The 17183-nt window shown below is 57.0% G+C and overlaps 1 protein-coding gene across 3 annotated transcripts in view; it reads left to right on the forward strand.

The window, feature by feature from the left end:
- Positions 1-17183, forward strand: part of SULF2 (sulfatase 2) — a gene marked incomplete at both ends in the record, with an annotated part of 71454 nt that overhangs the window by 49708 nt on the left and 4563 nt on the right. For all 3 annotated transcript variants that reach the window (XM_080716098.1, XM_080716100.1, XM_080716099.1), the window contains 13 exons: positions 1650-1819; positions 6144-6294; positions 7570-7745; positions 10903-11031; positions 11939-11995; positions 12431-12560; positions 13861-14053; positions 14910-15138; positions 15209-15305; positions 15523-15617; positions 16127-16180; positions 16280-16449; positions 16547-16689. In XM_080716098.1, the coding sequence (XP_080572224.1) occupies positions 1650-1819; positions 6144-6294; positions 7570-7745; positions 10903-11031; positions 11939-11995; positions 12431-12560; positions 13861-14053; positions 14910-15138; positions 15209-15305; positions 15523-15617; positions 16127-16180; positions 16280-16449; positions 16547-16689 (1794 nt within the window). The remainder of the gene's footprint in view (positions 1-1649; positions 1820-6143; positions 6295-7569; positions 7746-10902; positions 11032-11938; positions 11996-12430; positions 12561-13860; positions 14054-14909; positions 15139-15208; positions 15306-15522; positions 15618-16126; positions 16181-16279; positions 16450-16546; positions 16690-17183) is intronic.

Genomic DNA, 17183 nt, shown 5'->3' on the forward strand with positions numbered 1-17183 from the left:
TGTCGGGGTGGGCTCGGGCATCAGCAGAGTTCCCTGGGGACCCTGGTGGAACTCCAGTGTACAGATCTGCCCGCGACCCGCTCCTTCCATCACCCGGGTCTCAGCCGAAATGCCACCTCCTCAAAGAGGCCCCTGACCGTCCCGACTAAATTATGTTCCGCCCCGGCTCCCGGTCCTGTCACGGCTTCTCGTCTCCCATCTATCTCGGTTCTTTACTTGCCTGTTTGTGGCTCCTGCCCCCAGCGTAGGCTCTTCAGGAAGGCGGAATGTACTCCCCCTCCGTAAGGCATCACCAGAGCCCTGAAGCCCTCACGTTTCAGACTTAAGAACCACAGCTCAGCTGTGGGACATTGGACAATTCACTTTACTTCTCAGTTCTTTGAGTTTCTGCTCTGAAAAATACGATGGGGGGGGGCACCAAGCACTGTCTGACTGTATGCCATTTCCAATATGATCCACAGTAAAATATATGTATATGGATCATACCTGCTCTTAAAAATAGCCATCATAAGGCCGGGCGTGGTGGCGCACGCTTGTAATCCCCGCGCTTGGGAGGCGGAGACAGGAGGATCGCGCAGGTTCGAAGCCAGCCGCGCGCGCTGGCTTAGGAGACCCTGTTTCCAAAAATGAAAATGCAAAAATAGGTCTGGGAGTGTAGCCCGGAGGTAGAAGGGCTTCCAGGAACCCCAGTACCACCAAAAAAAAAAAAAAAATAGCCATCATACCTGCTTTCTAGGACTAAATAAAAATTAATTAAGCTAGCCGAGAATGGTGGTGCTGACCTGTAATCCAAATACTTGGGAGGTTGAGACAGGAGGGTTGCAGGTTCGAAGCCAGCCTCAGCAACTTAGCAAGACCCTTTTTCAAAATAAAAAGGGCTGAGCCGGGCGTGGTGGCGCACGCTTGTAATCCCAGCATTTGGGAGGCTGAGGCAGGAGGATTGAGGTTCGCGGCCAGCCTCAGCTACTTAGCGAGGCCCTCTGCAACTCAATGAGACCGTTTCAAAATAGAGAATAAAAAATAGGGCTGTGGGTGTAGCTCGGAGGTAGAATGCCCCTGATTTCCATCCCCAGTGCCATAAAAAAATTAAATTAAATTTTTTTTTAAAATGGGCTGAGCTGGGCACGGTGGCGCACGCTTGTAATCCCCGCGCTTGGGAGGCGGAGACAGGAGGATCACGCAGGTTCGAAGCCAGCCGCGCGCGCTGGCTTAGGAGACCCTGTTTCCAAATAAAAATGTAAAAATAGGTCTAGGAGTGTAGCCCGGAGGTAGAAGGGCTTCCAGGAACCCCAATACCACCAAAAATAAAAATTAAAAAAAAGGGCTGAGCTATAGCTCAAAGGTCAATCCCCAGCACCCAAAACAAAAACAAACCCCCCAAAATGAAATGAGATGAACAAAATTAAATACAGCAAACACGGACTGGTTCTTAGCACATCATAGGTACCTAATAGTGTTAGATATTCTTTTTTTCATACCTATGATGAAGGGTTGGCAAATCCCTCCCCGTCTCCCTAACCTCGCCCCTGCCTTATTTTTCTCTGTTGAGCTGAGCATCCACCCACCGCCTGCTCCCGGAGCGTCGGCCCCCGCCCAGGCACGAGGCCGAGGCCCTGGCGCCGCTCCTCAGCCTGCTCCTGTCTCCCCAGGATTACCTCACAGACCTCATCACCAACGACAGCGTCAGCTTCTTCCGCACGTCCAAGAAGATGTACCCGCACCGGCCCGTCCTGATGGTCATCAGCCATGCAGCCCCCCACGGCCCCGAGGACTCGGCCCCCCAGTACTCACACCTCTTCCCCAACGCATCCCAGCACATGTAAGCACGACGCGAAGGCGGGCGGATCAGCGGGGACGGGAGGGTGACCGGGCACCCAAGGGCGCCTTCTCCCTAAAGGCCTGGAGCACGCTGGGATTCAGATCCAGCCAGGGTGGCCGCAGACCAGAGCAGACACAGAGTTCCTTTTTCTTTTCTTGGTTGGTTGTTTGTTTGAGTACTAGGGATTGGGCCCAGGCGCATTCTAGCCCTGCGCTATGCCCCCACCCCAGCCCTTTCTCCCTTTGAAATTTTTATTTTGAAACAGGGTCTGAGTTGCTAAGGCTGACCTCAAACCTGCTATCCTCCTGTCTCAGCCTCCCAAGCACAGGAGGCTTTTTTTATTTTTTATTTTTTTGGTGGTAATGGGGGTAGAACTCAGGGGCTTTCGACCTCCGGACCATGCTCCCAGACCTATTTTATACTTTATTTGGAAAAAGGGTCTCATTAAGTTGCTGAGAGCCTCACTCAGTGGCTGAGGCTGGCTTCAAACCTGTGTGATCCTCCTGTCTCAGCCTCCCAAGCGCTGAGATTACAAGCGTGTGCCACCACGCCCGGCAACACAAGAGTTTTAGAGACATATTTTATTTCCCGTATTTAAGACCATCTTTGCCAGCTTTGAGCGCGGGGCGGGCTCTCCGCTGAGCCTTCTCACGGTGCACCGGGGCCCCTGCTGATCACAGTGACCCTTGCTGGGCTGGTACTCTGTGGCCACATAAAGAATTACTCGGAAATCCAGTGGCATGAAAGGACCAACACCGAGGATCTTAAGCGCCCGTGTCAGGAACCCGGGAGTCACTTGTTTGGAGTTCTGGCCCAGGGTCTCCCGAGGTCATGATCGGGGCTACGGTTATGCAAGCTGGTTTTCCAGAGAAGAAGACCATTATGGAGAGAAAGAGAGGCCAAGATGGAAGCCGCCGTCCCTGACAACTCAACCTCAGAAGCGGCGCCATGGCCACCGATCGCACTTGCCGTTCCCATTTGCAGATGTGTTAACCGATAACGGCCCCTCCCGGCCCTCCTCCATCCTGCTGGCTGGTACATCTTTCTGGAAAGTTCTCTGGCTTTTCTCTGCCTCAGACCACCTCCCGCTTAGCAGCGACACCCGACAGTCCTTGCTTTGACATTGCAGGGCCACGAAGACGGGCAGTCTGGCGTCTGCCTGCATATTCAGGGTGCTTAATTTCTCATCACAATTAGAATGCGCTGCCCTCCTCCACCCCTGCGCTGTGATTACTTTTTGACAGCGCCCAAAGTGGCTCTGGGAGGGTAACATGGTGCGTTAACCTCTGATCCCTGGTCTTCAGGGAGGAGAAGTTGACGGAAGATGATGAACCACATTCCCAGCAACAACGCGGCCAGCAGCTCTGCAGGCCTGCTCCGCACACCCGCCCCGGCCGGCTCCTTCCCGGGCCGGCTCCCCAGCGCCACCTGCTGGTGGCTCCCGTGGACTCTGGAGTCCGGTGCCCAGGGCTCCCTGCACTAGCCTGGGAGCTCCTGTGACACTGCCTGCTCAGCCACTGCCCCTTTGAAATGAAAATTACAGAGCCGGGCGTGGTGGCGCACGCTTGTAATCTCAGTACTTGGGAGGCTGAGACAGGAGGATTGCGCAGGTTCGAAGCCAGCCTCAGCTACTTAGTGAGGCTCTCAGCAACTTAGTGAGACCCTGTTTCCAAATTAAATATAAAATAGGTCTGGGTGTATAGCCCGGAGGTAGAAAGCCTCTGGGTTCCATCCTCAGTACTACAAAAAATAATAATAATAATGAAAATTACAGACATTGAAAATGATTAATGTGTTGGCCGGGCGTGGTGGCGCATGCTTGTAATCCCCGCGCTTGGGAGGCTGAGACAGGAGGATCGTGCAGGTTCGAAGATAGCCTCTGCTGGCTTAAGAGACCCTGTTTCCAAATGAAAATATAAAATAGGTCTGGGAGTGTAGCCCAGAGGTAGAAGGCCCCTGGGTGGTTCCATCCCCAGTACCACCAAAAAAAAAAAAAGAGATTAATGTGAGCCGGGCGTGGCGGTGCACCCTTGTGATCCCAGAACTTGGGAGGCCAAGACAGGAGGGTTGCAGTTTCATAGCCAGGCTCAGCTACTTAGTGAGGCCCTCTGCAACTTAGTGAGACCCTGTTTCAAAACAAAGAATTAAAAAATAGGGCTGGGGGTGTAGCTCTGAGTTAGAATGCCCCTGGGTTTCATCCCCAGTACTAGGGCAGAGAGAATCCCTATCTCCTTTGAGTGGGTTCAAAGGAGCCTAGCATGTTGGTCCACACTTGTGATTCCAGCATTCAGGAGGCTGAAACAGAAGGATCGCGGTTCACGGCCAGTCTCAGCTACATAGGCCCTTTGCAACTCAGTGAGACCCTGTTTCAAAATAAATGGTAAAAAATAGGGCTGGGGGTATAGCTTGGAGGTAGAATGCCCCTGGGCTCCATCCCCAGTACGGCAAAAAAAAAAAAAAAAAAAAAAAATACATATGCAGGCACACCAGCACAGAGACACACGGCTGCAGACACAAGACAGTCATTCACTCAAGTACACACACACACACACACACACACACACACACACACACACACAGGCAAATATACAAGCACAGACGGGAACACACACACACACACACACACACCCGCCCGCCCTCAGAGCCTCCTTCCAAAGAGCAGTATCTGAAGAGGAGGGGTGTCCTCCAGCCTCTCCGACAGCCAGGCATCCCTGAGCTGCTTGGGAGGTGAGGCAGAGGCCATAGCCCTTCCCCGGGGAGTCGGCCGGCCGGAGGGAGCAGCCAGCGCGGCCCCAGGCACGCCGGGGCTCTACAGCTCTGGCCTCAGAGCCTCCCGGAGGCTGCGGAGTCCAGGCCATAGGTCCTGCCGCCCCACGCACGCCGCCCCACAGGGACGCGCCGGCCAGATGCCGCTACATTAGGAATGATTGCTAGAAACCAGCAGCCTGGGCCCGGGATGGCTGCCCCACACCAGAGCTCTCCTCGTTCAATGGCCGGGCGCGGAGGAGGCCTTGTTCACGGGGATGTTCTACACAAGGGTCAGGCCCGGCCAGGCAGGGGAGAGCCGCGTCTGTCCTCATCAAAGGAGCTGCAGAGGGAGGGTTTAGCGGCAGGAGGCCGAGGACCAGCCTGCAAAGGCTGGGGACTCTGCGGCTTCACGTGGCAGCGCCTCTGTGATGGTCAGGCTGCTGGAGGCTGTGATGTCGTTTTTCCTACCCCAAGACCAAGATGGTGGCCTTGTCCCCGTCCCGAGGTAGCAGTATAGGGGGTAAGAGTGATGGCCCATCTGCCTCCCCTTTGGTAAGTAAAGGACACCTGGCCTGTATTTTTACCTTTTTTTTTTTTTTCTTTTTTTCTTTTGGTACTGGGAACAAACCCAGGGGCCTTCTAGCTCTAAGTGATGCTCTTAGCTTTTACTTTTTTGTTTTGTTTTTTTGTTTGTTTGTTTTGTTACCACGCCTGGCTTTTAACTTGATTTTTAACTCAGTGTTCTTTTTTTTTTTTTTTTACATAAAACAAAAGCCAATTCAAAGGTATTCTGTAAGCCGGGCATGGTGGCGCACACTTGTAATCTCAGTACTTAGGAGGCTGAGACAGGAGGATCTCAGGTTCAAGACCAGCCTCACTCAGCAACCTAACGAGGCCCTGTTTCAAAAAAAAAAAAAAAAAAATCAAACCAGGCATGGTGGTGCACACTTGTAATCCCAGAACTTGGGAGGCTGAAACAGGAGGATCACAGAAAGAACGGCCTCAGCAACTTAGATACCCTATCTCAAAATAAATTTAAAAGGGGAGGGCTGGGGATGTAGCTCAGAGGTAGAACACCCCAGGGTCCAATCCCTAATACCAGAGAGAGAGAAAGAGAGGGAGAGGGAGAGGGAGAGAGGGGTGTTGCACGCCTGTAATCCCAGGCAAAGACAGAAAAATGATAGATTTGAGGCTAGCTTCAACAATTTAGCAGGGCCCCTTTTTATTTCAAAATAAAAAAATACAAAGGGCAGGCTCAGGGGGTAGCTCCGTGGTAGAGCTGCCCTGGGTCCAATCCTCAATACTGCCAAAAAAAAAAAAAAAAAAAGTTAACGAGGAGGGAGAGGGATTCTCGAACTCCAGAACGGTGTCAGACAGACCAGCCTGAGCCAAGACGGACCTAAGAGGGTGAGAGGGGACCACGTCTTCTCCGTCATGGCTCCGGTCCAGGCGATGGGGTTTAGCAGAGCCCCTCCCGCCCGGGGCCCGCGGTCCACGGCGCTGTCGTCCGGCCGCCCGGTGCACGGGGAGGCTGCTGGGCTGCGGCGGCCTGACCGCCACGCGCGCTTGCCCCTAGAACGCCGAGCTACAACTACGCGCCCAACCCGGACAAGCACTGGATCATGCGTTACACGGGGCCCATGAAGCCGATCCACATGGACTTCACCAACATGCTGCAGCGGAAGCGCCTGCAGACGCTCATGTCGGTGGACGACTCCATGGACACGGTAGGCGCCTCCCCCGCCCCGCGCACCAGGCCCCGGGTTGGATGGAGGGGGACTCGAAGCCTCCCGTCCAGCCAGAATGCCAAGTATCTAGACCTTCCAGAGCCGTGTGGAGCGATCCCTCTGCCTTCCTGAGCCTACACCAGGGACCGGTGCTGCCCGGGGCGGCGGCCTCTCCTGGCTGGCTTTTTTTTTAACAGAATTATGAGGTTTAGCCGGGCGTGGTGGCGCACGCTTGTAATCCCCGCGCTTGGGAGGTGGAGACAGGAATGATCGCGCAGGTTCGAAGCCAGCCTTGCTGGCTTAAGAGACCCTGTTTCCAAATTTAAAAAAAAAAATGTAAAATAGGTCTGGGAGTGTAGACCGGAGGTAGAAGGGTTTCCAGGAATCCCAGTACCACCACAAATAATAATAATAATAATGAGGTTTAAATCATATACCATGAGCCAGGCATGCTGGCGCACGCTTATAATCCCCACGCTTGGGAGGCTGAGACAGGAGGATCGCGCAGGTTCAGAGCCAGCCTCAGCTACTGAGTGAGGCTCTCGGCAACTTAGTGAGACCCTGTTTTCAAATAAAGTATAAAATAGGTCTGGGAGTATAGCCCAGAGGTAGAAAAGTCCCTGGTTTCCACCCCCATTACCACTAATAATTAATAATAATAATAATAATAATAATAATAGATACAATAAGATAGGAAGTCCTCACTCATGCTGGCCACAGACCGTGTGCTCAGTAGCCCGGTTGGCTCAAGGCCTCATGTTGGGCAGCTGAGCTTCAGTGTTCTGCTGGACAGCACTAATATCTGTTCATTAACGGTACTTTTTTTTTTTTTTTTGCGGTACTGGGGATGGAACCCAGGGTCATTCTACCTTCGAATGTCACCCCCAGCCCTATTTTTTATTCTTTATTTTGAAACAGGGTCTCACTGAGTTGCAGAGGGCCTCGCTAAGTAGCTGAGGCTGTACACGAACCGTGATCCTCCTGTCTCAGCCTCCCGAATGCTGGGATTACAAGCGTGCGCCCCCACGCCCGGCTTTAACAGTACTTATTGAGGGTCAGTGTACACGGGACAGAGGCCCTGCCCCGACGGAGCGCCCCCTGCAGAGCAGGTGTCAGAGTCCACAGAGGAGAGAGAGGGATGGAATGGTTGGACGGCCCCAGGCCTCGCTGGGAGGTGACCTGAGGCCGGAGAGGGACAGGGCCTGGGGTCTCACCCACCTCGCCCCCACCCTGTCGCGACGGCCCCCACGCTCCTGACCTCTGGCCTCGTTGCAGATCTACAACATGCTGGTGGAGACGGGCGAGCTGGACAACACCTACATCGTGTACACCGCCGACCACGGCTACCACATCGGCCAGTTCGGCCTGGTGAAGGGCAAGTCCATGCCGTACGAGTTCGACATCAGGGTCCCGTTCTACGTGAGGGGCCCCAACGTGGAGGCCGGCTCTCTGTGAGTGCTCCCCCGGGCCCCCCGAGCCTCCGGACTCAGCCTGAACCTCGCCCCTGAGTGGCACATGATTTTGGCAGGTGGCCCCAGTCCTGATGTCACTGGGCGGATCCCAGTGCATTTTGTGTGTGGGTGAGTCTGGAGATGGAACCCAGGGGCATTCGACCTCTGAGCCGCACCCCTGCCCTATTTTTATTCTTTATTTTGAAACAGGGTCTAAGTTGCCGAGGGCCTCACTAAGTAGCTGAGGCTGTCCGTGAACCTTGACCCTCCTGTCTCAGCCTCCCGAATGCTGGGATTACAAATGTGCACCGCCACGCCTGGCATTTTATACCCTCTGGTGAGGAAGGAAAAGCCAGGACTGGGAGCGCCTGTGAAAACATTTTCTGGCGGGGCTGTGCGCCAGGAAATCGCAGGGGCCAGGCGTGCGTGTGACCAGTTGCCCCGACCTGGGCAGGGCGCTTTGATTTCCGTTCTGGGCTGGGCGGTCATTGTTCTGGCGGCTGTCGGGGAGAATCCCAGGACCTGGGCCGGGCAGATCCGCTGAGCCAGCTCCTGGTGGCCGCACAGACTGAACCCATGCCCCTCAGGTGCTTCCTGGAGGACCACGTGGGCCCCGGCCTCCTCCCTGGCTTGACCTTTGAGATGCCACACCCCGACAGCAAACCAGGGCGGGAGACATGAGAGAAGTTAGTTACCAGAGAAGCAGCTTTCTGGTCGCAGCTTGGACGCTGGGCACGGGCCTCTCGAGAGGCAGGGGGATGGCTCCTAAGTTCCCCCTTGTTCTGACTTCCGGGCACCCACCTAGCTGCAGAATTCCTCCTGGAAGGGCGAGGACGGAGTGGCATTTCCCAGTTTGGGGTGAACATTCTGAGCCCCGGCTGTGTGCGTTCCGGCCAAGAGGCGTCAACCTCATCGCAGCACTGCCCGTCCTTGGGTCTCAGTGCCCCCTGTAGTCCTGGATGGGAGGATAACAGCTCGGGCTTAGGTGGGAATCTTCAGCCCTGCACAGCTATGTGATTCATTTAAGCCTCATGACAAGCCTGTGGGCTGGGGACCCTTGTTTTGTACCTAAGGACACAGAGAGGTTAAGTTGTCTGAATTCACCCAGCGAGCAGGGGAATCTGGAATCGGAAACCAGACGGTCTCTGTCCCTGGCCACTGTGGGAACACATCTCGTACCCTGTGCCCCTCGGAAACCTCCAACCGGCCCCGTGAACAGGGAGGATTTGACCCACTAGGAACCCCACAAGCGCCAACACTGAAGTTCATGATCTGGTTCAGAGACCCCCCCCCCAAAGCACAAGAGAAAGAGTGCTGTCATCAAAACACCTGCCGGACGCCGGGCGTGGTGGCGCATGCTTGTAATCCCCTCACTTGGGAGGCGGAGACAGGAGGATCGCGCTGGTTCGGAGCCAGCCTCGCTGGCTTAAGAGACCCTGTTTCCAAATAAAAAATATAAAATAGGTCTGGAAGTGTAGCCCGGAGATAGAAGGGCTTCCAGGAACCCCAGTAAAAAATATAAAATAGGTCTGGGAGTGTAACCCAGAGATAGAAGGGCTTCCAGGAACCCCAGTAAAAAATATAAAATAGGTCTGGGAGTGTAGCCCGGAGATAGAAGGGCTTCCAGGAACCCCAGTACCACCAAAATAAATAAATAAACAAACAAACAAACAAACACCTGTCGCCCAGGGCTCCTGCAACTACAAACAGAAATAACTTCTCACCATATGAGGCACATAGATAAGGCGCCGGGCACAATGGCTCGCACCTGTAACCTTAGTGCTCGGGAGACTGAGACGGGAGGATCACAAGTTTGAGGACAGCCTCAGCAACTTAGCAAGACTCAGCAATGTAAGACCATTTCAAATAAAAAAATAAGAGCCGGGCGTGTTGGCGCACACTTGTAATCCCAGCATTTGGGAGGCTGAGACCGAAGGACAGCCTCAGCTACTTAGTGAAGCCCTCCGTAACTTAGTGAGACCCTGTCTCAAAATAAAGAATAAAAAAATTGGGCAGGGGGTGTAGCTCAGAGGTCACATGCCTTTGGGTTTCATCTTCAGACCCGCAAAAAAAAAAACAAAAAATAAAATGGGCTGGGGGTGTTGCTCAGAGGCAGACCGCCCCTGGGTTCAATCCCCAGTGCTACAAAGAAACCATTGCCAACCGGATATGGCAAATAAGGTGAAAGGGCCCGGCGGGTGGTGCATGCCCGCCATCCCGGTCCTTGGGAGGCTGAAGCCTGGGCACTTCATGAAACCCTGTCTCAAAATGAAAAGGGCTAGGGTGTAACTAGTCATCCAGCAGCTCTGGGTTCTAATCCCAGGGCCTGCACCACCAGCCAGACAGGAGGCAGAGAAATGAGAGGCGTTTGGGGAGTTAAGGCCTCACTAGGGTCCTCAGGAAGGGACTTGCACTGGGTATCCCGGTGCAGGACGAGGCCGTCGCCACAGCTACTTGGAAGCAGCACCTGTGCTTCTGAGCACGCCCGTGGGCCCAAAGTCCGGGAGCAGCCACACAGGCCCTCTGCCAGGTGCCACCGGGCCACGGGCTTCACACCAGCCCAAGGAGAGACGGGTGAGGCTGCAGCCAGGCGGGGTGGGCTCCCGCCGCACAGTCCAAGAGCGGCCCCCTCGCTGTCCACTGGCTAGCAGCAGGGCCAGGGCCAGCCGGGCTCAAGTGCGCCCAGGGGCCACTTGGGGTCTGCCACGGGCCTCCTTGTAATTAAGCCGACATGCAGGGCCAGAGGCTGTGGTGCGGTCCCTGGAGGCAGGACACTTGGGGCAGAGGGACCGAGAGGAGGAGGGCTGTGGACACGGCCCGGCTGGCCAGGGAACACCAGCAGGGGCCAGGCCAGCGTTCTCCTGGGAGGCAGGGGAGGGTCCAGAAGGCCCAGAGCTTGGGGTGGCTTTTAAGGTGTGGCAGGGAGGGCATTCCTGAGGCAGGCCAATGTGTCTGGAAGCACAGAAGGCCAGGGGTGAACCAAGGGTGGGCTGGCTAACGGCTGCAGGGGAGCCGTGGGGTTCAGGGGCTCCGCTGCAGCGTCCCCCCTGCAGGCCTCGGTCCTGGCAACCCTCCAGCTGCCCACCCCTCTCTGGAGCGAGGCAGGCATCACTGTCCAGGTGGTGAGGCCCCCTCTCCCTGCCCTATGGCTCCCCAGGAACCCCCATATCGTCCTTAACATCGACCTGGCCCCCACCATCCTGGACATTGCCGGGCTGGATATCCCCGCAGACATGGATGGGAAATCCATCCTCAAGCTTCTGGACACGGAGCGGCCTGTGAACCGGTGAGGAGGCGGCAGGGCAGGTCTGGAGGGCGGGGGTGGACGCTGGACCCCCAGCCTGTGTGACTCAGGGTCCAGCCACACAGGCCTGAGGTGTCTCAGGGGATCAGGAGCTGAGGTTCTAAGGCCTCATGCTTGCCCTGACCTTCCAAGAGAGAGGATGGAGCCTTCCCCCACCCCAGCATCCCCTCTTATGTCTGGAGCCCAGGACCCTTCCAGAGTAGGTGGGATGGTGGGTGAGCCTGGCTGGCTGGGGAAGGACAGGAGCGCCATCTGGTGGCCAGAGCTGGGACTGTGCGCTGGGTTACGGGCCTGAGGGATTCTTTCAACCTGGGGCTTGGCTGAGCCCTTCCTCTGTGGCCTCCCAGGGGGGTCCAGCGGCCCAGCCCTGAGAGGCATTGTCCGTCCACATCTGGCTGCCCTGTTCCACCCAGCCCCCTTCCTATATGAGGCCGGGTGAGGTGTAAGCATGTACAGGTGGGCAGGCCCGGGGCACAGGGTTGCTGAGCTTGGGAGCCTAGACATCTGGGGAGGTCAGGGTGCAGGGTGGACACGTTCTCTCTTAGCCTCAGTGTCCCAGATAGGAAACAGAAAATATAGCGTGGCGTTCGTTGGAATACACATGTCAGTAAACACAAATTAAACTCAAACGAAGCCAAAGAAAAAAAATCCCCAAACACAGCATAATTCAGGTGCCTTTCAGAGGCCCCCCGCACAATGGGGTGCAACCTTGACCGGGCCTGCCTTCAGACCCGGGTCTGGGAAAAGCAGCAGCCCTGTCCCGAGGAGGGGCTGGGCTTTTCCAGCGTCCTTCTGTGGGGATGGCCAGCTCAGGCCTCCACCACGCCTACCCCAGGGGAACGGGGACTGGGAGGCCCCAGGGAGAGGCTGGAAGCCGCTTGTCTTGCAGGTTTCACTTGAAAAAGAAGACAAGGGTCTGGCGAGACTCCTTCCTGGTGGAGAGAGGGTAAGTGCTGGGCCTGGGGGGGCCTGTGCACGCCCCTAAGTTCCTGTGGCACCCACACGTGGGCATTAAAGACCGCTGGTCCAGGGCAGGAGGGAGAACTGTCTGCTCTGGACCCTCCAGCGGTCAGTCGCAGGCTGGTCCAAACCCCCAGACACCCTGTTGCTGGGGCGGATGCAGAATTGCGTCTGGAGTCCACGTGGCCCCTCGGATATGTTTTGCCTGTACAGTGCCTTCGTTATTTAATTTATTGCCAATGCATGCCATTTGGGGAGTTCCTTTAAAATTCCAGTTTGTCTTAGAAATGAGGAGGTCTGGTCAGATGGCTGGCTGCATCGTCTGTGGCGAGGGTAGCCAGGGTGGAGCGGGGCTGCCCTTCAGGCAGGCACAAACCCCCCGCCGAGGGGGGGCTGCACTGAGCCGCCCCCCGCCCCACAGCAAACTGCTCCACAAGAGAGACAGCGGCAAGGTGGACGCCCAGGAGGAGAACTTCCTGCCCAAGTACCAGCGCGTGAAGGACCTGTGTCAGCGCGCCGCGTACCAGACGGCGTGCGAGCAGCTGGGCCAGGTGAGCAGCCGGGCCTGGGACTTTCCAAAGAGTGAATTGAAGCCGGGCCTGGTGGGCATTGGGAGGCCGAGACAGGAGGATCAGGGTTCGCGGCCAGCTTCAGCTACTTAGTGAGGCCCTCTGCAACTCAGTGAGAACCAAATAAAGATTAAAAAATAGGGCTGAATGCCCCTGGGTTCCACCCCCAGTACCGGAAAAAAAAAAACTGAATTGACTACAAGAGGACCATTAAGGAGGGTTGTAATACAGGGAGTGTTCAGAAGTAGCAGAAACGGACTGATGGTTAGGAAGCCTCAACTAGGCTGCATGCGCGCGCGCGTGCGTGAGTGCGTGTGTGTGTGTGTGTGTGTGTGTGTGTTTACTGGGGATCGAGGTGCTTGTGTGTGTGTGTGTGTGTGTGTGTGTGTGTGTGTTACTGAAATTTGAGCCCAGCGTTGTCAACCTCCAAGCCACACACGTGGCCCTGTTTTTTTTTAAACAGTCTCACTATTTGCTGAGGCTGTCCTTGAACCTGGGATCCTCCAGTCTCAGGCTCCCATGTACTGTGATTACAGTCCCGCCCCACCACACCCAGCTTGAAGGAGTGTTTTCTGAGGCCAGGGTGGACTAGAGAGGAGGGGGCTTAGGAGGAAAGCCGAGAACCAAGGGCCTAGGATGGGGCGGGCCGGCAGGAAGCCATGAGCATGATCAAACCAGGGAGGACTCGGAGCCAGGTGCCACCCCCTTGCAGCTGCAGCTCCTTCAGCTCTGTGACCTACAGCAAGTCCCTCTCCCTCTCTCTCTCTGTGCCTGTCTTGAAGTGGTGGCACATGCTTGTAATCCCCGCGCTTGGGAGGCAGAGACGGGAGGATCGCGCAGGTTCGAAGCCAGCCGCGTGCGCTGGCTTAGGAGACCCTGTTTCCAAATAAAAATGTAAAAATAGGTTTGGGAGTGTAGCCTGGAGGTAGAAGGGCTTCCAGGAACCCCAGTACCACCAAAAAAAACCCTAATTAATTAAAAAATAATAATAAAATATCAGGCTGGGTGTAGCTCCGAAGTAGAATGCCCTGGATTAAACCCCAGAACACCACACACACACACACACGCACCCCACCCACCCAGCAGGAGCTTTGTGAGGGTTTTAAGTAACAGTGCCATGATGCCGCTTGCCCTGTTAATACGTCCTCTAGCTACCCAGCAGCAGGGTTTCAGGAGCAGACAAGCAGCTACGCCAGGGTGGAGCCATCTTGCCGGGGGCGCAGCAGCCGGGTAGCCAAGGGGCAGGCGCTGGCCCTGGCCCTGAGCCCGCCGTGTCCTGCAGAAGTGGCAGTGCGTGGAGGATGCGACGGGGAAGCTGAAGCTGCACCAGTGCAAGGGCCCTGTGCGGCCGGGCGGCAGAGCCCTCTCCAACCTCGTGCCCAGGGCCTTCGGCCAGGGCGGAGAGGCCTGTGTCTGTGACGGCGGCGGGGACAAGCCGGGCCTGCCTGGACGCCGGAGGAAGTTCTTCAAGAAGAGTGAGTGTCCCGGGCTGGCCCTGGGGGCGCCGTACATCCAGCTAACCCCCGGGCAGCTGGCTCCATGTGCCCCTTCAGGGCTGGGCCATCTCCCATGTTGTCCATCTCTCTGGCCTCCTGACCCAAGGGCTGTCATCGACTAGTGATTTCACTCCGAGTGTGTGTGTGTGTGTGTGTGTGTGTGTGTGTGGCGTTGGGGATGGAACCCAGGGGCATTCTACCTCTGAGCTATACCCAGCCTGATATTTTATTCATTATTTGGAAATAGGGTCTCACTAAGTTGCAGAGGGCCTAAGTAGCTGAGGCTGACTGTGAAACAGATCCTCCTGTCTCAGCCTCCCGAGTACTGGGATTATAAGTGTGTGCGCCAACACGCCCAGCTCACTTCTGGTTTTTTTCCCCCCTAGGGGAGGGCGGTAGTACTAAGGATCGAACCCAGGGCTTTCTACCTTGAGCTCTACCCCTAGCTCTGTTTTTATTTTTAGTTTGAAATAGGGTCTTCCTAAGTTGCTGAGGCTGGCCTTGAACCGGCGACCCTCCTGTCTCAACCTCTCAAGTACTAGGATCACAGGCGCTCTTCTTTAGCTGAATTCCCCTCGGCACAGAGGGACGGTCCCTGGTGTGCGTGTCTGTCCGTGCGTGGCTCCCTTGAAGTTTTCTCAGGCCGGATGCTTCTCAGCTCTGGGTCTTGGGTCTCTCCAATGTGGCTTCTTCAGGGTCCTCTCCCGGGGATGAGGACCTGCTCCCAGACGGGTAGATCTCATTTCCTGCTAAGGTCTGGGAAAGCTAGCTCGCCTTGATGAAGGACCCGCTGCCTCTCCCGGTCCCCCTAACTCTCCCCCGTCGACGCCCACAGAGTACAAGGTCAACTATGGCCGTAATCGCTCCATCCGCTCCGTGGCCGTAGAGGTGGACGGCGAGGTGTACCACGTAGGCCTGGACGTGGCGCCCCAGCCCCGCAACCTCACCAAGCGGCACTGGCCGGGGGTCCCGGAGGACCAGGACGACAAGGACAGTGGGGGCTTCAGTGGCACCGGCGGCCTGCCGGACTACGCGGCCCCCAACCCCATTAAAGTGACTCACCGGTAAGAGGGGGGGCAGGTGGACAGGGGACCCGGCCACCCTGGAGCCACAGGCAACCCCGTCTCTCGACAGGTGCTACATCCTAGAGAATGACACGGTGCAGTGCGACCTGGACCTGTACAAGTCCCTGCAGGCCTGGAAGGACCACAAGCTGCACATTGACCACGAGGTGGGTGGGCGGTTCCGGGGGCGGAACGGTCTGGGGGCAGCTGTTCCAGCCCTGAGCGACTCAGAGGGGAAGGGGTCACCCAGCCAGGGGAGCCACACGCCACCCCGGCACCCACAAACACTGACACACCCATGTAGTGTGGGCAACGTGGTGGTCTGCGGCCGCCAGCGGGCCTGACTTCCGCCAGGCCTCCTCTCCCGCGCCCTCCCTCCCTCAGATTGAAACCCTGCAAAATAAAATCAAGAACCTGCGGGAAGTCCGGGGCCACCTGAAGAAAAAGCGGCCAGAGGAGTGTGACTGCCACAAAGTCAGGTGAGGCAGAGGCCTCGGCCGCCCCGGCCACGGCAGCCCCTCGCGCTGCTGACCCTTCTGTGTTTAAGAATCCACACCTCGTTTGCCAGGCAACTGGGCCAGGCTGGGCCCTGAGTTATGCAGGGTGTTCTTGCCTCGTGGACGGCTGCCGGGGACTGGGCCCCCTGGGGCAGCCATGACCCACAGAGCCCCCAGGGCAGGCAGCGGCCTCCGCGCCGTCCAGGGCGGTATCCACAGCCCCAGGTCACTCCTGAGTGCTTCGGGGCCGTGGGCCCTTTTCATTCCACCTCCTTAAACTGAAGGAGCCACACGGGGCCGGTGGCTACGCCACAGGACAGCATGGCTGTACCGTCCTACCCCGGGCCTCCAGACAAGAGCCAGCCAGGCAGGGGCCTGCTGTCCTGGGGATGGCGTAGTATCCTCCCTGCCACCATCCCGGGGCCAAGACGGGGGCATCGGCGACGCAGGGGGCCCAGGAACGCAGCTTCTGAGCCCCGGCTTCTTCCCAGTTACCAGTACAAGGGCCGCCTCCAGCACAAGGGCTCCAGCCTGCACCCGCTCAGGTAAGGGCCGCCCACCCCGAGGGGGCAGCGGGCAGGAGGAGCGGGGCTCCCTCGGCCCCTCAGAGGCCAAGGTGTGTGTGGCCCCCCGCCTGCCCCCAGGAAGGGCCTGCAGGAGAAGGACAAGGTGTGGCTGCTGCGGGAGCAGAAGCGCAAGAAGAAACTTCGTAAGCTGCTCAAGCGGCTGCAAAACAACGACACGTGCAGCATGCCCGGCCTCACCTGCTTCACCCACGACAACCAGCACTGGCAGACGGCGCCGCTCTGGACGCGTGAGCGGGGCAGGACGTGGGGCACGCGCGCGCACCTGCGGAGCTCAGGCTGCCCCCGGGCGGCCCAGGACACGCTCTCTTCTCCCTCCCTCGACAGTGGGGCCCTTCTGCGCCTGCACCAGCGCCAACAATAACACGTACTGGTGCCTGAGGACCATCAACGAGACCCACAACTTCCTCTTCTGTGAATTTGCCACGGGCTTCCTAGAGTACTTTGACCTCAATACAGATCCCTACCAGGTACAGACAACACCGGCCGAGATGGGGGGCGGGGGGTGCACCAGCCAGTTAGGCCTAGGGCCCTGCGAGACGTGATGGCCGGTAGCCAGGTCCCAGCCGGGCGTGAGGCGAAGCGGCGCGCATGTGTAATCCCGGAACTTGGCAGGCTGAGACTGGGGGATCACGGGTTTGTGGCCAGCCTCAGCTACCTAGTGAGGCCGGCCTCGACTTAGTGAGACCCTGCTTCAAAGTAAAGAATAAAAAGTAGGGCTGGAGTGTAGCTCAGAGGTCGAATGCCCCTGGGTTCCATCCCCAGTACCACAACAAATAAAAAGATAGTACTACGGGGGAAGGGGTAATATCTCAGAGGTAGAAGGCCCCCTGGGGTCCATCCCCAGTACCACAAAATTAATAGGTAGATAGATAAATAAAATCGGGCTAAGGGTGTAGCACAGAGGTAGCAAGTCCCTGGGTTCAGGTCCCAGTACCAGAAATAATAAACATACAAATCAAGC

This window comes from Muscardinus avellanarius (assembly GCF_963383645.1).
Source record: "Muscardinus avellanarius genome assembly, chromosome: 19".
NCBI lineage: Eukaryota > Metazoa > Chordata > Mammalia > Rodentia > Gliridae > Muscardinus > Muscardinus avellanarius.